The sequence below is a fragment of the Argopecten irradians genome, chromosome 5 (assembly GCF_041381155.1).
Source record: "Argopecten irradians isolate NY chromosome 5, Ai_NY, whole genome shotgun sequence".
Lineage (NCBI taxonomy): Eukaryota > Metazoa > Mollusca > Bivalvia > Pectinida > Pectinidae > Argopecten > Argopecten irradians.
The window spans coordinates 13,515,752-13,541,001 of NC_091138.1; the positions used below are offsets into that span (position 1 = coordinate 13,515,752).

General features: G+C 33.9%; 1 protein-coding gene across 2 annotated transcripts; it reads right to left on the reverse strand.

Annotated features, from left to right (window-relative positions):
* Positions 1–236: 236 nt before the first annotated feature.
* Positions 237–23,444, reverse strand: LOC138322919 ((E3-independent) E2 ubiquitin-conjugating enzyme-like). Of its 2 annotated transcripts, XM_069267147.1 has the most exons (19): positions 23,214–23,443; positions 21,034–21,207; positions 20,266–20,427; positions 17,334–17,492; positions 16,855–16,970; positions 15,637–16,183; positions 15,077–15,179; positions 14,027–14,138; positions 13,294–13,402; positions 12,924–13,055; positions 11,521–11,660; positions 10,026–11,218; positions 5,574–5,671; positions 5,171–5,233; positions 4,531–4,734; positions 4,044–4,101; positions 3,289–3,410; positions 2,905–2,984; positions 237–2,715 (listed from the first exon to the last, which is right to left on the reverse strand). In XM_069267147.1, exons 1-19 carry the CDS (start codon positions 23,412–23,414, stop codon positions 2,454–2,456), a joined length of 4,035 nt encoding a protein of 1,344 aa, XP_069123248.1. In that variant the 5' UTR covers positions 23,415–23,443; the 3' UTR covers positions 237–2,453. The 2 variants fall into 2 exon arrangements, 1 of the variants encoding a protein (XP_069123248.1); XR_011208501.1 differs by lacking the exons at positions 237–2,715; positions 2,905–2,984 and having other exon boundaries at positions 3,330–3,410; positions 4,531–4,597; positions 23,214–23,444.
* Positions 23,445–25,250: the final 1,806 nt, after the last annotated feature.

Below are 25,250 nucleotides of genomic sequence, written 5' to 3' on the forward strand. Positions count from 1 at the left end.
GATCCATAAATGATTGAAAAAAGTAAATATGAGTTTGGCCATCTGTGATGAAGACCAAAATAGAGGTCATAATGACTTAGTTTTTGTACATTATGCAATAAGTATTTAATTCCAGTAACAATTGAAGCCTGGACAAGAAAGACTTCTGAAAGGATGACAAACGGATTCAGTGCAAAACTGAGCTAATAATACATGTACATGCAATTGGAAAAACAACACAGGAGGTTAAGTGAGCGTGCATTTTAACTTTTATTAAACACTCATTACTTTAATTTATGGTATGTGCTCAAAGATACACCATAAAACAATTGCCTGTAATAGCACTAACTTACCACAGCAGCTGGACAAAAATGTATGCATAATATTGTAAAACATTCCAACGTCTCGCCATATCTCGCCCCCATGGATTTCACTAACAGTTAATGTAAACATCTAGTGTAGCACTATATTATCATAGGAGCTAGATACATGTACATCATGATAAACCAACACTTAGCATTCCTACAATCTTATGACTGAGTTGACTCGTCCTTAGTTTGGAGTTTTATTAACAACCGGCCGAGAGTCTGAGAAAACTAAATTGTACTGCACATTGTTAAAAAAACATCAACAGGAATGTTTAATAGGTCAAAAAGAGGTTTGCTGTGATCACACTGAATACAATTACAATGCTGAGTATAGTATCAGCTGTTTACATGGTGACCAATGTGGTTATGTAGATATCCTAGGTATACACAATCCAGGATGAAAGATGTCCATGGTATACACGTAGCCATACTGTATGACAGTAGATCTGATCACAGAAACTTAGAACAAGTGTAGACACATCACAGCATATAAATTGGGTACAAGTTAATATATGAATAAAGGGAAGGGTTCTCACATCTGCTCAACCTAATTTTGTACAGCTAGTTGAACACTAAGCCACACCAGAACAACCATCAATCCTCAACATTGCACCATCTGAAAGCACACCATAGGTTACACCATACATGTACCATTATGTATTTAAATCAATATGAGGTCTTATCACTACTGCTTGATACATATTACAGAAAAGATGTATTAGAATATTGATACATAAACATCTGTACCTCTATAAATTTCTTTATCATTAACAAGTGTTCACTATTTTCTCATACAAGAGATAAATTGCTGTAGGTAGCAAACACCATTTTTCTCATAAGTAAATAACATTTTTAAATGCTCATTGTAATTGAGTTTACACATAACACAACACTTAATGATCCATATAACACACAAATCCAAAGGACATTTATAAACATGAATGTATAACCTAACCACAGGACCTCTACAACATAGCACTTCACAATGAGTATTCATCTGCCTGTTAAAAAGGTAGATTTTGGCAAGTTAGCATTCTACAAGCCTCCTGCAGGCAAGTCAAAATCTTTTCACATAGGAAGTGATATTCTTATCCACTTAAAAGACTTGTATAATTATATTTGTCTATTTTCTAGGATTTGGTTTTCTACTCCATACAGAACAAAAATTAAAAAAAGAGAGAAATTCTTCACAGCTGGAGACTTAAACAGTTGGATATCAATTAATTTCCTATCAGGAGCTGTGGTCTGTATATACAATGCATCAATGTCACATTAGGCGATCATATCTAATATAACATTACATTATCACTAAGATCCCTCACATGTCTGCTAATTTTACATCAACTATATAGCACTTTCATAAATAGGAAAACAAAAATGATAAAGGTAACAAAAAATGGAAAACGTTCAAACAACAAGTTGATATTTTGGTAGACTAATTACCATTCAATCAAAAAAAAAAATAAGTTCAAGCATTAATGTATTCAGACTGTCTTCTTACAGCATGACCAACAACACCATCAAAACACTCTTTACAAGACATGTAACATACTGTACATGCATCACTGAACACCGGGAACAAGACACATAGTAGAATATCATCAAACTTGAAATACCAGTATGTTGCACTGAGATACTGAAACACATCACTAACGACAGACTAGAACAAACATCTTCACTATAAATGAAATGACAAGTCTTTTTCGTAAAGGTGAAATGACTACCTCGTAGTTGTCATCTTCTCTACTGTAAGTCAATTTTCTTTTGCCTGCGATAAATGTCAGCACATCATTTTTTTATTTGAGAAATTCAGTAGCTGTTGAAAGAAAGGTGCTTTACAATAACAGGTAGGGACATGCAGAGTATGTATTGCAAAATTAGCTCTGGACCAAACTAAAACAAAATCTGTTCTCATCATTTAACTTTTCTTAAATCTAATTAGTTGTTATTGGGAAGAAAAAAAATACTTGAGAATTACCAGAAATCTAACTGTCAATAAAGGAAAGAGCCTAACATCTAGGCCTAAAGTGAAGTGACACAGACACTCAGCAGATACCGACACAAGAACACATAGATACTAATATGGCTATGAAGTTAAAATCAATCTCAAGATTCCAGGGCCGCTAGTTTCTCCTTTAACTGAGCAAGGTTTTTATTCATTGTTATACAGAATCCTCTAGAGGCAGGTAGGAATGGAAAGTCAGGTGCACACAGCTTATCCTCAGATTCTCCCTCATTGTCTTTTTCTGCAGCTTGTTCTATTGTTCCATCCACGTCATTGACATTTGTATTATTAACCAAGCTCTGACTTCCCGAAATGGTTTTTTGCTCCGACAGAGAAATCCAGTGGTCAATCCGTCGCACAAACCTATTCAATAAGAGAATGATATATTATTTTCAATGATAACTGAAACATATTGTCAGAGAATGTATCTGTAAACTTATAGTTTACTGAAGATTATAATCAAAACACTTTGATGGATGACTTTATATTTTATGATTTTCAAAGGTGAAATGCTTTCCCCAAGTTGAACAAGTAAATAATACTATATATTACCTTTGTCCACACTTTCTGATGTGATCCAGTGTCTCTGTTTTAAAACTGTGAGGTGGTCTTTGTATCATCTTTGTGACACTCTGAAACAAAACGAAATTCTAAATAACTGACCAAGTTAAGCTTTTGTTACTTATTACAGGACATGTAATCTCTTTAATACGAGACACTTTATTAAAGTCAAAATAATTTCCCTTTAATGTGAATAGAATTACATACCTACATACAACATAAAGTGAAAACAATTCATATTATTTTACTACAAATGCATTAATGAAGTCATAACATACTAATGTGCTGAAATATCATATCTGTTTAACTTGGTATTCCATTTTTACCTACTACATTTTTCACTATTATACCATTACAAACCATCCATGTTCTTACCTGTACCAGCTTTAATATGGCCATTTCATTGTAAGTTTTGCTGTTTTCACTTCCAAGTTGAGTGTCTTTTTGTCTCTCATAGCCAGCCTCATTGAAATAGGGTTCAGACACAAGTATCAGCCCTAAAATATCACAAACAATTGCATTCAATTGACATTAACTTTAGAAATCAAATAACCATTATTTTAGAAATCAAATAACCATTACATGTAAAGTGAAACCTATTAAACAAGATATTATAGTTTTTGCTTCTGTTTCCAATAAAACCTCTGTAACCAATGTAACCATTTTAAAAGATCTACGACTAATGATGATGCATTTGTATACATGTATTGTGTATATATTTGAAGTTTATAGAGGTTCGGCAACAAGTGACTAGTGTAACTTGTTTATCAATCTCGAGTTAGTAAACTGCCAAAATTTGAAAAAGAGATCAGCTTTGTGTTTATGATTATCATTTATGTTTACACACAACTGTTACGGAGTTTATCACATGATTTTTTCGGTGTGAAACATGCATATTTATGGGATAACCTGGGAAAAGAACCGTTTCAGATCTTTCCTCAAATCTTCACAATCTTAAATACAAATTGCCCTTAGTATAGTTTTCTAAGCAATTTACACTAAAACAGATAAAAGTAGTAGAGGTTTGGTTTTGAATATTAAAAGTGTACACTGACACAGCACTTATATCACTATTACAATACATATGGTCAGTGTCTGACAATGCAGTAAAGGATTGTGTAGATCCCTACCTTGAATGGACACCAGAACTTGGAGGAGATTTGAATTTGAGGTCCAATTTTCCTTATCCTGTAACAAATAATTACATAGCACTGCATTGTTATTTAAGCACAATTTCACAGATTATAATAAAATAACGTGTAGTGAAAAGCATTGATCATCAGCTTATCAGTGCATGTCCAAATAATAAACACAAATTCAAGCTGAATATAAAGTCTGGATACGGGATCTTTGCCTTTTTTAAAATTTACTTTGACAAAGTCACATCCACAAAACCATTAAGAAACTTTCTAAGAATAACAATTCATCTAAATCATCAACGATTTTAAAACTGATGTTCAGTTGTAGGTTAATCTATTTGTGTTTTGTCTATGTCTATAGTTAAATTTAAGTTGATTCAACCACTTTTTTTATAATTTTATTCTATTTTTTTATTCAATCCTGCTTCAATTACACCAAAATCATGTAAAGTTGATGATCAAACTTTCAGTAACTTACCTTGCCTTCCCATGTTCCAAGCAGACTCACACAGACATTGCCATCCTCATAAAGATTGGGGTTCAACCTGTCTGAACAGAAGGCTATATAGTGAAATAGTGGAGGGCAGTTCGGGTACTCAGCTGGCAGGTGGATGTCAAAGAAAAATGGGGCATCTTCATATGGTGTCTTGGCTGGGCCAATAATCATGGCAGAGAAGAGATCCTAATAAATAAGTTTAAAAAAATATAGCATTACATGTATTTATTATGTTATTATTGGAACCTAGTCCAATATTCAAATTTCATTATTCACTTCTTTCTTTTAATTTATCTTTTATGTGGACTTGGAATAAAACTACAATTTCACATGTACCTTTAATCTTGATCCAATCCATTGGTCCAATAATTTTTATATGCTTTTAACCAACCTATTTTTGTAGCAGCTTAATTTAGCAGATTCACACTTGCATGACATTTAATCTCACTAGTTCTGACTTACTGATAGTTATCTATATCTCTGTTCAAAATCTTTGCAAGTAATATACATATACCGTTACATGATTTCCATCCCACTGTAAAAACAAACAAACAAAAATTTCATGATTAAATCATTTATATCCCGAGGCAAGGCTAACCTAAAAACCATCCCCATTACTCACCACCCTGTCCTCAAATCCTTTCACTGTTATTCCATGAGGTAGACTAGACTGCAGCAGCTTCATCTTAAAGAAGAAACATTTCATTCAATCTACAACCTTAAATGTTTTATTAGTTTTTCAAGGCTTTATAAAGCTGTACATATTTTATGTTATTTTATTGGCTCGTGACTTAGCTTTACTACACAGAAATATCTTCGTTATCCAAAATGCATTCACCAATGGTTTGATATGTCTATATTGAAAACCAAAATCTGATTATTCACTTATAATAAGTGTAACTTTGCGATTGCTTTTTTGTATACATGTATTCTTATTTTAAAATTGAAACACAAAACAACTACATAATTCATTCAAATCTAAACTCATTAAAATGAATTCAAATGATTAGTGAAGAACTATGTACCTCTTTGGCGACTGCTGACATGAAAGCTTTAGAAGTTGTAACCGCTTCTTTTGAACAGAAATTATGACTTAAAGGTACTTCTTCCTCCAATACAAAACCTTAAAATAAAATCATGAATTGATTAGAAAAACAACTGGTTCTAATCCATATTTAAAAGAATTTCCTGGTAACTTACCAGTTTAAGCTTATCTATATTACATTAAAATATATTTAAGAAAAATAAAATGTATGAAGTAAAACATGTTTATAACGAACCTCTGAACAACATCGTTACAAACATAGTCCGTTATACAGATAATTCACATATCAATCTTTTATTAACCAAAAGCCCTTAGACTTATAGGTACAAAACATGTATACATATGTATAATTACATTTGTAGATATATTTAAAATGTAGTTAGACAGTGGAGAATAACATAAAATACAAAATTCGCTATACAATAAAATGAAAACGTAATATCAACTTTACTTATATTTTCGATCATCGTCTCTTAAAAGCTAAATACAAGTATTTCCCTAAATTTGATAACTCCCTGACATTTTCTATACTAAGCAATTGTATCATTTTAAATATCGATGGTTTCCTGTAATAATACTGTTTGATTAATCGGCGCCTGAGATCAATATAAAATGGACAAATCAAAATAAAGTGAAACTCATCTTCTATATCCCTTAAATTACATTTGTTTCAAATTCTGTTTCTTCTTATTACATTTTGATGCCTCCCGATTTCTATATTTAATTTATGAGCAGATATCCTAAACTTGGTTAACATTTGTTTGTATTTATTTTCGATCGGTTTGCACAAATAAAATTGTATACAATGACTATCTATAAGGTGTTGGTATAATAATCCTTTAGGGGACGTAGTTACATTTGATAATATGTTTTGTTTTGAAATATCAATAAGTCTCTGTTCTAATATTTTAAACGCAACATGAAAAGATAATGAAGAGTCAAACATGTAATTAAGTCCCAGGACTGCTAACTCGTTTTTTACATTTCTTATCCACACATCATCTTGACTCACACATTCATCATAGCATGTTTTCAATATCAAATTATCCGTTTGCTTTAATTTCAGCCAATATCTAAACACTTTTAATTTTCTACATACGATTAGTGGTAACCGTCCTAACTCACAGTATATTAGATAATTACAGGTAGATTTCCTTACCTTTAATATTTGTTTACAAAACTTTCTAATGAACACTTTCTACATCCGGGGCTTTGTGGAACCCCCATATTTCAGATGCATAACTTAATATACTGTTAACATGCGAATCAAACACAGAGCAAAAAGTTTCTGTATTCAAACAATGATTTCTTAAAGATGAAAATAATGAAAATAAAGCTTTTCTTCCCTGTTCTGCTATATGTTTCTGCGTTTTATAGAATTTTCCATTATAATTAAACAACATGCCCAAGTATTTAAAACTATCAACAATTTCTACCACATGGTCATTATAAGTCCATTACTCGTTATTACGTAAAATGCCCCCGTTTCTAAAAACAACAATTTTAGTTTTATCAACATTAACCTCTAGATTCCACGTTCTACTGTATTCCTGTAAAGAGTCAAGTATATTTTGTAATCCTTCTGGGGTGTTTGCAAACAAAACCATGTCATCAGCGTACATCAATAAGAAAAGATTCAACATTTGTAACTCTATACTAGGACAATTATCATTAATGAAATTGGTTTCGAAATCGTTTACATATAGGGAAAAGAGAACAGGTGACAATATTTCGCCTTGAAAGAGTCCGGATTTATTTGGGAAACGATAACTCAAATGACCGTTGTATTTCACACATGATTTTACGTTTTTATACAAAGAGAATAAAATTCTTAAAAATTTTCCATTAATTCCACAATTAATCAATTTAGTCCACAATTTGCTTCTATCCACATAATCAAAAGCTTTCCTGAAATCTACGAAACAACAATACAGTCTACCTCTATTTTTTAATTTTCTGTTAATAAGGGTCTGTAAGACAAATATGGCGTCGGTCGTTGACCTTCCCCTTCTAAAGCCGAATTGAGCATCGGTCAAAATAGAGTTTTCCTTTTCCCATTCCATAACTCTGTTATTCAAGACACTAGTGAACAGTTTACCAAAACAACTGACTAGCGATATCCCTCGATAATTATTTGTATCATTCACACAACCTTTTTTAAAAATAGGCACTATGCAAGATTGAGACCAGATTTCTGGGAAAAACCCAGATCTAAAAATAGCATTAAACAGTTTTTCTAAATATGGCAGCAGAATTCCTTTTCCACGTATAAAAATTTCATTAATAATCAAATCCTCACTACAACTTTTATTACATTTCAAATTTCGAATAGCTCTTTCTATCTCATATGTAGTAATATAATTATCAAGCTCCTCGTAAACTGGATTTAAATTAACATCTGGCATATTTGTGTCTCCTTCGTGATTGTCATTCATTAACTCTTTAAAGTGTGAATAAAAATCATCAATACATAGGGTAGATGTAACTCTGTTCGGTGTCTTCTTTTTTATTAACTTATAGAATTGCCGAGGGTTTGATCTTTTCAAGAAATCCAACATATTTCCTTCATGTCGTTTATACTGCCTTTTCAATTTATACTCTAATTTTTTATAATCACGTTTGGCAGTAACTAATATCCGATGATTTTGTTCAGACTTGTCCCTATTAAACTGTTTTAATGATTTTTTATATTCTCTAAATAGGTTTTTGCATTGTTGGGTTATCCATGGTTTGTCCTTTGTAGTTTTAACCTGACGTCTATCATTGACAGGGTTCCGAACAGAGTTATCTCTACGTACATACACAATATGGCAGAGTACACTCATTGAGTATTTGACTTATATTATTTACACATCTATTAACTACATCTTGACTATCAAAATCAACGTCCATTTCTTCATTTATTCTCCCTATAGACTCATTCAATTTATTCAGGATTAAAAGTATATTTTCATCATTCCACTTTACTGTTGTATTTTTTCCTCTGCTTGAAAAATCACTCTCTGTAACTATATCCTCTTCATTTGAGGAAATGAGTTTACTATAAGTAATGGTAAATGAGACGGAACTATGATCCGAATATGTATTAAAATTACCAGAATCAAATTTGGTTATCTTCTCAATATGTGAACCTTCAGTCAGCAAATAATCAATCAAGCTTTTTCCATTTGTGTTGTAAAACGTATACGAGCCGTGATCGTCATCTTGGTGTCTACCATTAACTATACATAAGCCTGATGATTTGCATATTTCTAATAACCTTCTACCGAATGTATTAACCTCATTGTCCCTACTTTTACGCTTGTTTTTTTCTGTTTCATCATTATAACTAAACATACTATTGCGTACACTATCATGTAATCGATCATTTTCTATATAATCCTGTCTATTTCTTGTTCTTCCGTTTAAATCACCAACAACGTATACATCTCCTATATTCTTATATTTAGAGATCGACTCCTCTAAACACTGTAAAAGATCAGTATCATAATGGTCATAGTAAACACTATTTTCAGGGGGGATGTAGCAAAATGCAAAAAGTATAGGCTTAGCGGAACTATGTAATAATTCAACTTTAACCCAAACAATACTATCATGGATATTGACATATATTATGGGGAATGAAAATTACTACGTTATAACCATGAATTTGTTGTAAGCGTGTTCGTTATAAACATGTTTTACTGTAATGTTTAGTGAATAGAAAATTAAAACAAATATAACAGTGAAATACATTTCATTCATATTGAATTTAAAAATAGTTTTCAGTAATAAAGTCATTAAAACGATGTTTTCTGTAGCAAATAACTGACATGTTAAATTTATTACAATGTGTTTTTTGATGATTTGAAAATCATAATAACCCATACTATGGTATTCCTTTAATATAATGGCTCACATTTTTCATTTATTTTGCATATCCATGCCAGCTTCCTCAAGCTTACTTCGATCAATGTCTTTCACACAAAGTCACAATAGTATGTATGATGTTGATAACTAGACAAAAAGCTAATCTAATTTTCCATCAGAATCATGTGGTTATGCCACCTAGCCGGCCAGGGTTCGATCCCTGGCATGCAAAGCTTAGGAGTCACCTGCCCGATCATCTGGATTTTCTCCAGGCACTCCAGTTTCCTCACACACTAAGACCCCTCCTGCACTTACATCCGGGCCATCGAGAGTGATTTGCATAAGTTGTATAACTTGTTTCGCAATTGATGTAAAATAAATAAAGTTTATTTTCAAATGTGTACAGTTATCTCCCTTGTGGGAAGGTATTGATTGAAGCATCCTTGTTTTGTAAGCACGACTCACATCATTTTCTCTGAAATGACGACGTTAAGCCAAGAAACACATGACATCAAATCAATAACTACCTGCAAGGGAAGATAACTCTTTACTCTGCATACACGACATATAATTGTACACTTACTTCCCCTTTCTACATTGATGGGTTCTATGTCCTCCATGTTAATATCCAGATTATCACCGTCACCAGGAGATGTCTGTTGTGAGGAATCTGTTGATACCGCACTGTTGATATGACTATCTCCAGCACCCTCGATCTCTGATGATTTGACTTCCATATCAATGCTGTCCCCCTGGGTGTCTACTTTATTTGTTATATTTGTAACTTCATTAACATTGTCAGTCTTTGAAGTATTATTTTGAACAAGTGACGTATCATTAGTTGATGATGCATGTTCTGTCGCCTCAGTCTTTGTCAAGTCACTTTCCCCTGGAATCAGTGATGCACCTGACATGGGCAATAACAGTCCACCTTCTACGGACGTCAATGAAACTTGAGCTATTGCCTGACTACTCCTTGAATTTACCTCTTCCTGCATTTTGGTCATTTGTGTGCGTAACTGTTTGCATATCTGGGAACATAATTCAATATTCTTGTCTCTTGTTTTGGCTTCACATCCTGATGCCGAATCAGTCTGTTGACTTTTGTCATTTGAATTCATCTCCTCTGAACAACCCTCTATACAATTTCCTGGAGGATTCTGTTCAGAGTCGCTAGTTATACCATTACACATAGTTTCTGATGGAGATTTTAAAGCATCTCCTTCCCCATCCATAGAATCAGAGATTGCCTCAGTAGTTGGAGTGTTATCCGATATTTCCTCGGCATTAGTTCCACAAGAAACCCCCTCACTCGGGACCTCAGTTACACCAGTATCAGTCTGAACACATGTGGTAACCTTACCAACACCAGCGCCCTCATTCATGTCTGTTTGAACACCTGCTGATACATGGGATACACTCCCCTCAGATCCCTTTATACTCTGTCCTCGCCGATTTTCAAACACTTGTATCAAGTGTCTGTTGATCTTATTGCACTTTTCTTTGCGTAGTTTCGCCTTGATGTCTTCGATTAAAACCACAATTTCAGGACAATCAAAGTAAGAGGACTTTATAATTTTATCTAATTCTCTGCACTTACGGTATATAGCTATTATGTCTGTAAAACACTGTTCTGGATTTTGAATTCGTAAGTCAGCAAGAGCATTTGTGAAAAAAATTGATTCCAGTTTACTAAGTGCAGTCTGAGCTCTCTGTATAAAAGAAACCAACTGTTCTCTTTTCTCCTGCACCTGGAACCAGGAGGAGTCTAACTCTCTGAAAACAAAATCAAAATAACACTTTACTCCGCAACTAAATACATTGTCGATAGTGTGCTTTTACATCATTCAAAATAACACTTTACTCCAGCAAATAAATACATTGTCAATATTGTGCTTTGACATCATTCAAAAACATTGTCAATATTGTGCTTTGACATCATTACCAAACCTGTTGGCTATTTTACTTTTTACTATTAAATTTACTATCAAATATATGACAAAAATAAAGCACAGTTTGACAGAAGGACAAATACTTTGTTCAAATTCATCCATATAATAAATATCATACTCTCTTACTTTGCATCTGGTGTTGTTGATTTATTTGTTTCATCATCAACCTCTTCTTCATTTTCTGTCTCCCAACTGGCATCACTGTCCTCATCGTCATCATCCTCTTCAGTGGTCTCCCAGTCTGAGTCACTATCAAATTCACTCATCTACAGATACATAAGGTTAAATCATAGCCCAAGTCACAATTAAATTCACTCATCTACAAACACACAAGAATAAATCATAGTCCTAGTCACTATCAAATTCACTCATTTACAGATATATATGAGTCACTATCAAATTCACTCATTTACAGATACATAAGGACTCACAATCAAATTCACTTATCCACAGAAACATAAGGACTCACAATCAAATTCATTCATACACAGGTACATATTGTGCCACAATCAAATCTACACATACACAAAGATAAGTCATAGTCCAAGTCACTATCAAATTCACTCATTTACAGATACATAAGAGTCACTATCAAATTCACTCATTTACAGATACTAAGAGTCTATCAAATTCATCCACCTACAGATATACAAGGACTAATAATCAAATTTACTCATCTACAGATACACAAGAATAAATTATAGTCCAAGTCACTATCAAATTCACTCATCTACAAATACACAAGAATAAATCATAGTTCAAGTCACTATCAAATTCACTCATCTACAAATACACAAGAATAAACCATAGCCCAAGTCACAATCAAATTCACTCATTTACAGATACATAAGAAATCACTATCAAATTCACTCATCTACACATACACAAAAATAAATCATTGTCCAAGTCAATATCAAATTCACCTATCTACAGATACATAAGGCATCACTAGTGTGGGGAATCGGTTGAAATTTTATAATCAATCATCAGTTTTGTATAGCCAATTAATAATCAATTAAAATCGATTATATTTGATGGCGTACATTTTCCAAGAAAATTGTACAAACTTTCTTCTACAGGCTCAAGTGTTGCCATGTTCTCAGGTCGCTTATGTTTTCACAAATAAAATCACACTCCTCCGAACGTTTACATTACTACGCAGTGCTTATGTGTTCTTCAATTCATTTAGAAGCTTGTTATTTGAAATGATATGAGCGACAACACACACAAGTGATTGATTGTGACAAGTTTTCTATGGCATTTCTTGTATGTTTTACTGACCGGCTAATTATACACTTTTGTTTTTCATGATGTCGGGCAATTCCGACAAAACTCAATTACAGATTTCTTTCTCAATTAATTGGTCAAACACCCCAAATCAACGATACTGTCTATTATACCACTGCCTAGTAGTGTTCCAATCAATAAAGTTCATCGGAACACCACTAGGTGTCACTATCAAATTCACTCATCTACAGATACATGAGGATAAATCTAAGTCTAAGTAACAATCCAACTACCAAACTTACCTCATCTCCTACTATGTAGAGTTCCTGAGGGTAACAGCTAGTTATCTCCCCATTAGGCCAGCGGATCTGTAGGGATCCCTGGGTGTCAAGGCGATGTACCTGTCCAACAGCTGGGGTATTGTCTGTGACATTCTGTAACCAACACATAACACAATGGTTTTATTTTGTTTCACGACCATTTACAACGGCAACCTATAAAAAAATATGTATTGGTCCCGTAGTTTAGAAGTTGTACGAACAAGATTTCTGGATGAAAGACAGATAGACAAACAGATAGGGTGATATCAGTATACCCCCCTCCCAAACTTTGTTGTTGGGGTACAAGGGTTATAATAATTATCTTCAGTGAAATGTATCTACTCATACCTACCATTGGTTCTGCCACCCTGATGACTGTGTGGCCTGGCCGAAACTTAAAGTCTGAGTGGTCTTTAATGTCATACACACTGACCTCATCAGGAACAACAGATTCATCGGGTCTACAATGGTAGAATATAGCAATAAATATAACACATGCTGCTAAGACTTCCTTTTTTTGCAGTAGCTGTGCATCAAAACATCATTATTAGGTCTTTGTACACTAATCTTAGCTTTAGAAAGCACCTTATTTGAACACCTGTATAATAAGAAGCCACGACGGCCTGTATTGTTTCAGGATATTTAGCAGTCTGTGACGCTTATTTTTTTCTTGGACTTGTAAATCCCAAAACTTTACGAGTCTAATTATTTAACCACTAGTCCAAATTAAATAAACAGCCGTTTTGCTTCAGCACTTCAGATTCAGTTATGGTCAGTTTACATTTTTTTATCCAAATTGCAGTCTAGATGCTTTTGTGAACACAAATTTTCACAAAATGATGCATCCGGACTGAAATAATCGTATAAAGAATGCACTCAAAATGTGTTGAAAAATGCAATTGACCACCGCTCTTGTAAATGTAGCATTTAACGATTTTAATCGAATGGGGAGTCACTAGTCCAATCGGACAAGTTCATTAAAATTGGCACTAGTCCGGCTATAAATTTACTAGTCATGGGCATCGGACTAAAGTTACAGACTGATTTAGGTAAGACTATAACTCAATATTGATAGTGGGACTTACTTTTCTCCCTTGGCTATGTCCACTGTCTTCATCCATCTGACCATACAAGTCCTAGCTAGGTGGTCACAACTGGTAACAACACCATAGTTAGTGGACCTCCCATTGTTGTTATCTGATCAAAGAAACATTGTAATGCCAAAGTTACTTTTATGTAGATCTAGATCTCGTAGGCCCAGTTTCACAAACATAACTGAACTTGAGGAAATTACTTAATTTAAAATTTTCAATTGAATGCATTACAAAAGTTAAAGATGCTCCACCGCCGACAAATGATATTTATTCACTATCAAAAACAGGAGCAGACAATTTACTATTTTTTTCAGTTACAAAAGTTACTTACTTTATACTATTACCACCATTGAAAAGTTTGAGCTTCTAATTTTACTTCAAGTTAAAAATATGAAAAAAAATAATTAATTGCATCCCGAAAAAAATCGCTGGCACTATATCGTATATGGGATGAAGTACTGGTTGTGCACGCATCAAAGGTGAAATAAATTATTTTATATTAATTTTTGTGTTAATTAAGCATATATATATACACAATTAATCACCAATTATTGTTCAAATGATGAATGTCATTTATGCTCTGTCAGCGGTGGAGCATCTTTAAGGAAGTTCTTTAAGTTGAGGAATGTTTGTGAAATTGGCCCATTATATGTAAATTTTGTCCTTAACTTCTACAATGTTTCCACATGAAGAATTTTAAACAAAGAAATGTTCATGAAACTAGAGTCTGTTACTGTAATGCAAAGTTTAATTGAGATATGTAGATTTTTCAGTATTGTTGTCAAATATAAATTGATATGGTACACATTACCCTAAATTTGTTCTTAAAATATGTATTCTGCATTTCAATTTTAGTTATGTAGCTACATTTTGTATAGATGGTTATGGATTGGTTTAGGTAAGAAAAGTTGAATTACTATGGAAATTTGATCATATTAAATTTCATATGATCTATGGATTGTCTTTTCCCCTGTTGTAATAATTTCATTTTAATTCATCTATATTCCTTTCATATTTATAAGTCAGACATAATCACTGTACCTTTTGAATCTATCACAAAGTCACCAGGAAAAAATTCTAGTTCATCGAGATGATGAATGGGATATAAGTCCGGTGATGGTATTCCTTTTTCTTCTTCTCCGTTCTATCAATATACATCATAGCAGAACAATTTATGGGTAAATCAGATAAAATCTGGAAATGAACAAGTAACTAAGCATGCGTACCAAATAAAAAAATATTGAATGAAAAATATGTACAGGTAGATGGATACGTTATACTTCTGTTATCTGTTGCAACTTAGCGGTTCATTATATCAATTGATAATATAATTAAAGTGAAACAAGAATACCAGAATAAATATTATACATGTATTATATACGTACATCGTGTATCCTGAATTTTCAGGAAATTATTGTTACCAGGTTATATTGTAAATTCAAGACACTACAACTATGTACTAACTTTAAAAACATCTGTTGCCTTTTGAAAGAATGCCTTAGAATCGAAGTGGGAAAAATCAAAATGACATGAAGCTCGTGTACAAATATTACTAAATAGACTGACTGGAAGCATTAAATAAACAATATTATTATACTAACCTGCCACATTATGTTTGCCGTAGAGAATGTGTAACATACTTCTACAGCCACTTGTGATCCAGGATCACATGGAATAGAAATATCATCAAATTTTGCAAGTTGTCTAGATTTTGATTTTTCTCCTTTTTTCTTTGCTTTAGACTTCTTTGTTCTACTTCCTGTCTTTCCATCCACCACAACATTTCCTTTCTTTTTACTTTCATTTGCCTCATCCTCCTCTTCATCATCATCCATCGACTCATAATCATCAGAATTATCAATGTCATCTGTGCTATTTTTAGAATCCTCCTTTTCCTCGTTTAATGCACTAAATAAGGTTTGTTCTGATTTAGAACAATCTGGAGAACTAATAGACAATGCCTGGACAGGAGAAAATACAGGATTAATACCTTCCTTAAACGTCAACACATTCTTCCTGGTGACAATGTCCGGTACCAGGTTCCCTTTAGGAGAAACGTCCGTCATTGTATCCGTAGCTTTGATCACATATTTCTTTTTATCACCAATCTGTACACCACAATGTGTAAAGCCTTCAAGTATGTGCAACCTAAGTAACAGGGAAAAAAACCTTAAAATACCTGTTATCAGTATCTATTCCGAAACATTGTTATAGGGTAATTCTTTAAAATTTACCAATGAGACGAATAAAGAAAAAATTATCATAATAAAGACTTCATTTACATAAAAAAAACCTTACAGAATAGCATTAATATTTCCTGTTTCTTATTTCAAAGAAAGCATGCAAAGGGACAGGAATACAATCCAACAGGACAGACATGAGCAAAATTATTTGTCCTCAAATTATTAGCGGAAACATCAGTATTGATTAGATTTCGTTTACAAAGAAATGTCATTTCAACAGACACGGTTGCGCAAGAATGTTCTCATATCACTATATAGCTATGTCCAATACATGTATGGTAATTGTGTGTTGGGAGAAAAAATGTGATATACAGTCAATCCTCATTAACATAAACTCATATAACTTGAAGTATTTTGTTGGTCTCCACTAAACCCTCACTGTTATACCTTTTCCTTTTTTTTCAAAAAGTTTATCTCAAATATTCTAATAATTTAAGAATTACTATGGTCCCATGACTTACTATTAAAAAAAAGTTTGGCTGTGTCTGTGTTTGTATTCCTGTGATTGCAAGGGTTTATTTAGCCTTCCTTATGGTGCGACATCACTGAAAACGAAGATGTGTAAATGAGTTTTACCTGTCCAGATCTTTAGCCTTCACATCATTAGGTGGGTGTTCCATGTTAGCAATGGAATCATCCATTTTGGTGAAACCTCTACAAAGCCATTGGACCTCCACAGATTTAACAGATACCTAAAACAACCCAAGATCAGGTTAGAAATCTACAAAATTATTTAGAAACATAGGAAGCATATCTTTAAATAAAAAAGGTTGAACTGAAATATACTGAAACCTATGAATATGTACCTGGTAGTGTATAGTGCAATGGTTAAATGCATTTCATATCCAAAAGACCCAATCTTGTCCCAGATTTGAATAAAATAGAACTTATTTAACTATTGTGTTATAATTATCATTTATATCTTCTTTTCTTATACTGGTAATTATCATTCATATCTTCTTGTAATTTTATTTCCCAAAACTAATGATTGACTTAAAACCGTTTGCTTTAAATATATGCATTTTGCTTTCAGAGCGTTCAAAGCTTTTACTTACATCCTCCACCTGTACACAGACAGCCATCTTTGACTTTTTTGCCAATCTAGCATTGTGAAGTTTTGTTTGGTTCAACCATTCGACATCCCTGAAATCTTTGATAAAACCGGAAAAAGTCTGTCCACGATAATAGCAACTGTCATAGTTCAATGCAGATTCCTGAAAATAAGAAAGTACAGTAGTTATTCTATTTGTATTCCAATTTGTGAAGGTAATTAGAAGATTAATAAATAAAATTTCTGAAAATGCAATTATTCAAATGTATACCAAACCATTAATAAAAGCTATTCAATCTGCAAGCTAATCATTGCTTTTCTTTTGAATTTTAGCTATGAAACCCATTTTGAATATAGAACTAACGGTGTCCTATAATCATATGATATACATATATAAATTTAATCCTAACAAAGTCTTGATTCAATTTTTAAACTCTTAAGTCGAAACATATGTATACATTTTACATTTAAACATTTTCTTTACAATTTTTACCTGCATTTATATTTGTATCTCATGATACATTTTTCAAAACTGCGCAAAACATTATTTTTATGTTGAGCACTTGGAAGACGAGTCTCTGACTCAAAGTGTTATCGACTTTAAACAAGAGGCTCAAGGGCCTTAACGGTCATCTGACTACCTTGGCAATAATCATATGGGAAATGAATTAGATATAGTGTCATGGTAGCCATCTTCAATTGAGGATCAACCAGAAATGTAACAACACTTTGTCGGGACCATGCCAGGATAATTTCATGCATGTTTTAGCCAAATCGCACTGGTAGAACTTGAGAAGAAGTTCAAAATGTGTTTTCAAGATGGCGGCTGTGGCGGCCATCTTGGATTTCGGATCAACCCGTAGAATAACAACACTTTGTCGTGACCATGTCAGGATCATTTCATGCAAGTTTCAGCCAAATCGCACTGGTAGAACTTGAGAAGAAGTTCAAAATGTGTTTTCAAGATGGCAGCTGTGGTGGCCATCTTGGATTTCTGATCAACCCTAAAAATAACAACACTTTGTCGGGACCATGTCAGGATCATTTCATGCAAGTTTCAGCCAAATCGCACTGGTAGAACTTGAGAAGAAGTTCAAAATGTGTTTTCAAGATGGTGGCTGTGGCAGCCATCTTAAATTTCGGATCAACCCGTAGAATAATAACACTTTGTCGAGACCATGTCAGGATCATTTCATGCAAGTTTCAGCCAAATTGCATCAGTAGAACTTGAGAGAAGTTCAAAATGTGTTTTCAAGATGGCGGCTGTGGCGGCCATATTGAATTTCGGATCAACCCGAAAAATAACAACACTTTGTCGGGACCATGTCAGGATCATTTCATGCAAGTTTCAGCCAAATAGCACTGGTAGAACTTGAGAAGAAGTTTAAAATGTGTTTTCAAAATGGCAGCTGTGGCGGCCATCTTGGATTTCTGATCAACCCGAAAAATATTAAGACTTTGTCGGGACCATGTCAGGATCATTTCATGCAAGTTTCAGCCAAATCGCACTGGTAGAACTTGAGAAGAAGTTCAAAATATGTTTTCAAGATGGCAGCTGTGGGGGCCATCTTGGATTTCTGATACAACCCGAAAAATAACAACACTTTGTCGGGACCATGTCAGGATCATTTCATGCAAGTTTCAGCCAAATCGCACTGGTAGAACTTGAGAAGAAGTTCAAAATTTTTCAAGATGGCGGCTGTTGGGCCATCTTGGAAGATCAACCCGAAAAATAACAACACTTGTCGGGACCATGTCAGGATCATTTCATGCAAGTTTCAGCCAAATAGCACTGGTAGAACTTGAGAAGAAGTTCAAAATGTGTTTTCAAGATGCGGCTGTGGCAGCCATCTTGGATTTCGGATCAACCCGTAGAATAGATTCATGCAAGTTTCAGCCAAATTGCACAGGTAGAACTTGAGAAGAAGTTCAAAATGCATTTTCAAGATGGCGGCTGTTGCGGCCATCTTGGATTTCAGATCAACCCGAAAAATAACAACACTTTGTCGGGACCATGTCAGGATAATTTCATGCAAGTTTCAGCCAAATTGCACAGGTAGAACTTGAAAAGAAATTCAAAATGTATTTTCAAGATGGCGGCTGTGGCGGCCATCTTGGATTTCAGATCAACCCGAAAAATAACAGCACTTTGTCGGGACCATGTCAGGATCATTTCATGCAAGTTTCAGCCAAATCGCACTGGTAGAACTTGAGAAGAAGTTCAAAATGTGTTTTCAAGATGGCGGCTGTGGCGGCCATCTTGGATTTCGGATCAACCCGAAAAATAACAACACTTTGTCGGGACCATGTCAGGATCATTTCATGCAAGTTTCAGCCAAATAGCACTGGTAGAACTTGAGAAGAAGTTCAAAATGCATTTTCAAGATGGCGGCTGTTGCGGCCATCTTGGATTTCAGATCAACCCGAAAAATAACAACACTTTGTCGGGACCATGTCAGGATAATTTCATGCAAGTTTCAGCCAAATTGCACAGGTAGAACTTGAAAAGAAATTCAAAATGTATTTTCAAGATGGCAGCTGTGGCGGCCATCTTGGATTTCAGATAAACCCGAAAAATAACAGCACTTTGTCGGAACCATGTCAGGATCATTTCATGCAAGTTTCAGCCAAATCGCACTGGTAGAACTTGAGAAGAAGTTCAAAATGTGTTTTCAAGATGGCAGCTGTGGCGGCCATCTTGGATTTCTGATCAACCCGAAAAATAACAACACTTTGTCGGGACCATGTCAGGATCATTTCACGCAAGTTTCAGCCAAATCGCACTGGTATAACTTGAGAATAAGTTCAAAATGTGAAAAGTTAACGCACGGCGTATCGCGGATGACGACGGACGAAACATAATGACTAAAGGTCATACTGACCCTTCGGGTCAGATGACCTTATAAAGACTATTCTTATTAATTATTATTACTCACATCATTCATAACATTGCTAGTACACTCCAACATGCATAGATCAGTATCCATAATGAGACATCTGGCTCCATCAGGAAAGACAACTTGGATTTGTTGGTTTACCATTTCAGGACGGCCAACCCAAGAATCCATAGTTATCTCCCCTGCATCAATCTCATAACCCTGTAAAACAAAGTGAAAGCTTATGAATTTTCTCATAAACTGAAGGAAAAAATATCTTCAAATGTAATGTGATAATGTAACGAAAAGGTCTCCATTTTACCGTTATACATCACTTATATGAAATTATTTTTCATTATAACTGTTGACTTTAATTGGGATACAGCATATGGCCAAGGAATATATACCAAGTAGCAAGTGAACTAAACTCAAATTTTGAAATCATTTGGTTTATTAAACTGGTTAATAGTTCACCAAGGCCTGACATTACCAAATGTAGATGCCTGATATTTAATATATGTATTATTAAACAGGCAAGGTATTCAGGTCAATTTCAGGTGATTATTTTTCCAAGGTCAATACTTACCTGAAAAGGGCAAAAATATCAATTGAATTCATGCAAGTCAAGAACTTAAATCCACTTGAAATTCATCTAAAATTGACCTGAATCTCACATGATTTTTCATGTAAAATTGATCTCTACTTCATTTTTAGGTCATTTTCAATTTTTCAGATAAATTTCAAATTTTGTTTGTGTAAATAAAGAAAATAGCATTGCAAATGTTTTTATTTTTAAGTTTTTGTATTATATTTCTTCATTTAACATACCTGCAAGGGTTTCAAGTCTTTAGAATCTACATTGTAGATGTATTTATTTGTTCCAATAATGTGAAGATGACATTTCATTGAAGTGTCTTGCACAAATCCACGTGGACTGTTTTCTCCAACTATCAACTTTCTAATCACATCTCCGGGCATTAATGATCTGTCTGTCAAAATCACCTACATAAAACAAAGCACATAAACAATCAGAATTATAAAACATGCTAATTATGGTCAGGGAAGTTAAATTGTAAAATTGCTAAAAGAGTAGGGTGAATATATTATTTAATTACGTAATTTGTTTACATCAATCTATATTTGAGGAAATGTTACATTTTCAACCTTTATCCCAACCGCTCAATAAAACCTTGTTATATCGCACAGTTCGAAGTTATATTGCACGCTTCCATGGAAACGTTATATTGCACGGTTCGAAATGTTATATTGCACGGCTTTAGGAACACCTCGTTGTTGTTCTCTAGTTTTATAGAAAACTTCCGAGGAATCACGCGTAACAGTGAGTGACATTATTATGACGTCACAAAGGTTCACGCTCAATTTCGCGCTAACGTTATAGATCTCGAATCAAGCAGTCGTTTATCGAGTAGAGGACGGACAAGGCAAATGCGTTGAATTAAAAGGCTGCATGCAGGTCTAATAATGTGAAAGAAGACAATAACACATATCCAAACCAGAGTTACAACCTGTTCAACGTTCGTGTGCTATACGTCAATCTTCAATAGAATTTGAAGCTTCTCCGTATGATACGGTGTTGAGATTTTGTTAGTGATTGTCGTATTCGCTTAACAATATACAACTGAAAAACTGGTGATTATGTAATAAAACAAATATCCCATGGGTTACTGTGCTCTAGTTCATAATATTTACCCCTTGGTGGTGGTAATCAACAAATATTATATTGCACTCGGCCTTTGGCCTCGTGCAATATAACATTTGTTGATTACCACCACCTCGGGTTAAATATTATGAACTAGAGCACAGTAACCCATGAAATATTTGTATAATATTCAATGATCTTGAAGCTAAACACAGAGCCATGAAAGAAGCATGGAAGCTGGAAAGGTCAGAAAGACAAAGCAAATATATACTGTATTCAACCCAGTAATTGACAAGGCAATTTAATAGGAATAAATTTAGACCACTTATAAAATACAGTGAAACTTGTCTATGTGACCAACTCTGTATAAAGACCACTAAATATTTATCAAGTGTAGAAGAATAGTGAAAATATATTGTCAAGTGCTCTCCGAGTGAAAAACTAAGATTTTACGGACTCAGCCAAAGAAGCATGCTCATCAGATGAGTGACAAGAGACCGTATTTAACACTTTGTACAAACCACACCAACCTGGTCCTTTTACACAAGACTTTTAAACAAGTCCCAAATGGTCATTTATATACCATCATTTGACCTGAAAGGAGCTTGTGTATAATCAGTCACTAGCAGCATCTTCGATATTCCAGGGGTTCCGATCACTTACGATCTCTACATCCCTGGACTATCTCATAGTGAAATTGAAGGCAGCTCAGTGGAAAACATTTGACCAATCACAGACTAGCAAAGATTTCCTTTGAAGACTACAGAGAGAGCCACACCTAACATCAAAGCCACACAGTCAACCACAGTGTACCGTTATTCGGCTCTTTTGATGTACACCAAATGACTTAATTAAATGTACCTGTTCTATTCTATTGCCTTCAGTTTTACTATGAGATAGTCCAGGGGTTTAGAGATCGTAAGTGATAGAAACCCTTGGAGTATCGAGGTAGAGATAGCAGCAACCTCTTCAACATGACCAAAAGAAAGGAAATAAGCAAAGCAATAATGATTCTCATCATTTTTTCCGTAACAGCTGTATATTTATAGAAACTATTATTTTAATTCACATATAGGCCTAATCAAAGTTCCTTTACTTTCCATTCATAATATCTATTTTTTCTCATTCAGTATGGGTACAAAATATAATTTATGGACATCAAATGATGACAAATCATTTTTACAAAAAAAAAGACTGGTGACTTGTTTATCTGTAATCATGAATGTGTGGTGTCACGTAAGTTTTCATGGTGTATGCCTAAATGAAAACCATGTTTGGAGAGACGTTCACGATAAGGTTATGATGAGCAGCATGTCAGGTTGAGCATGTGCAGTGCACCATTGATCACCTTGCTTTCCGTTTCAATCGCGTCATTTCCCTCAGGATGCCACACGACTTTAACACTGCCATGATGTAACCGATCATCTTCCTCGTCTTCGCTACTGAAATATTCAGAATTTTCTAATACGAAGCCATATTCATAGCCACCATCATCTTTCTTTTTGCAAACTTCGTCCTCGACGAAGAGGTCCAGCTCTTTTCCTGACATTTTCCTCTTTTTACTTTACAACACGGAAGCGGTGATTATTTTCCGGATGTTTGATAATAAATGTCTTTTTTCTAATGTTTTGTTTGTTTTTAATGGGTAAAATGAATACAGAGATATCAATGTTTTTATTTTTATCTAAAAAATATATCTAATGCTCTAGATAACTTCTAAAAACTGAATTGATTTTATGTTCGTTTGGAATTCCGGAATATTTTGAAATTGAGAAAATATTGGTCACTCCTTCGCAGTGTCAACAAGAAAGATGGCGTCAAATTTTTCTCGGTTGGTCTTGTCGGCTGTTCGTCGTCCGTTGCTAACACCTAAAGGCCCATCGCCCCTTCAGGCAATATCTAAAAGAACTGCAGTATGCAGCGAAACCGGAGCATTTCTTCCAGAGCCTCACGTCGATCGTCTAGGTTTCTTCAAAGTAATGGTGGTTGTCATGCCATTTCTGTACGTTGGAGCAACGATAGGAAAAGAGGGAGCAGCATTTATGGAGGAAAACGATATTTTTGTCCCAGATGACGACGATGATGACTAACGCGAGTAAGAAGTTTAAAATTTGTCTACTTTAATGTTATGTTACTTGGGGCGGATAGCCATATGGGTATACACGCGGACGAGGGTGTGGTACAACAGCTGTACAGAAGAATTAAAAAATTAAACGCTGTTCAGACATGTATAAATAGCCAACATTTTGACATTTACATGATGGCTTAATTCATATTTTTAAAATGGCATATGTTGGTGCGGTAGCTGGTTATTGTATCATTATAATGCATAGGGCATTTAGAGTTATATCCCATGCATCAGATTTTAAATATTTTTTTTTATTTTAATTTATCATTAAAGGGCAATAACTCTGTAAATTTGATATACTGAAGTCTGCATTAAATCTTTATGCTTATCCTATCTTGAATACATTCAGTCTGTCTTTTCTAGTTTAGTTGAAATCATTCAGCTCCATATCTTACCAGAAAGTCAAATGACAATTAAGAAAATTTGTTTTAAGTATATTATATACATAAAAGTGTATACCAAATTACCAATACCTTATAATTGTTATAACATGTACTTATATATAATAAATGTATAGCAATACACATAATTGTTATATATACCATGTAATTAGATTTTACTAAATATGATCTCTTAATATTTCAGGTGATGATTATTTTTCTGTGAGAACAATCTGTACAGCTGTTTGACTTCCTGGTTTGATGAAGAAATGTGGGAGTTCCTGATTTTACAACTAAATTTGATTTGAGAGATTCTTTAAGTTCTCCACATAACCCAAATGAAGATATACATCAACCTTCTGGATAGAAATTCTTAAGACACCATTTTGATTAATAGTAATATGAAGATACATGTATATATGTAATGTAATCTCGGAAACAGAAGGAATATACATGTACACTGCTCCTAAATTGGAATTGTTGGACCACAGACACAAGTATCGATTCAGGATATTCATGACAATATTACAGATGTTCAACAGCTTTAACACTTTCACCTGATTCTCACATTTCGTTAGATAATGTAGTATATGATTACATATAATTTGTAACATATATTGCTCCTTATTAATCCTAGTTAAAAGACATTTTACAAATTTATTAATATACATTTTCCCACTTTTTCATAATATATGTACCAGTATGTATGAATATGAATACTGTCTGTTATTAAATTATCTCGATTGATGGATTTGTTTTAGTTCTTTTTTTCCCTTTTCAAATGCTTAGTCTAGACCTGTCTTTGTATGGAGTTATCTCCCCTCTGCGGTAATGATATTACACTCATTTTAAAGGATTTGTGCAGCCAAACTTTTTT

Excerpts from the sequence above, each read along its gene's own strand:
- LOC138322919 (XM_069267147.1), bottom strand. The coding sequence starts at position 23,414 with ATGTCAGGAAAAGAGCTGGACCTCTTCGTCGAGGACGAAGTTTGCAAA. Across the intron at positions 3,411-4,043 it reads AGTTCTGGTGTCCATTCAAG|GGCTGATACTTGTGTCTGAA; the intron begins GTAGGGATCTAC and ends GTGATATTTTAG. Across the intron at positions 2,716-2,904 it reads ATCAGAAAGTGTGGACAAAG|GTTTGTGCGACGGATTGACC; the intron begins GTAATATATAGT and ends CTTATTGAATAG.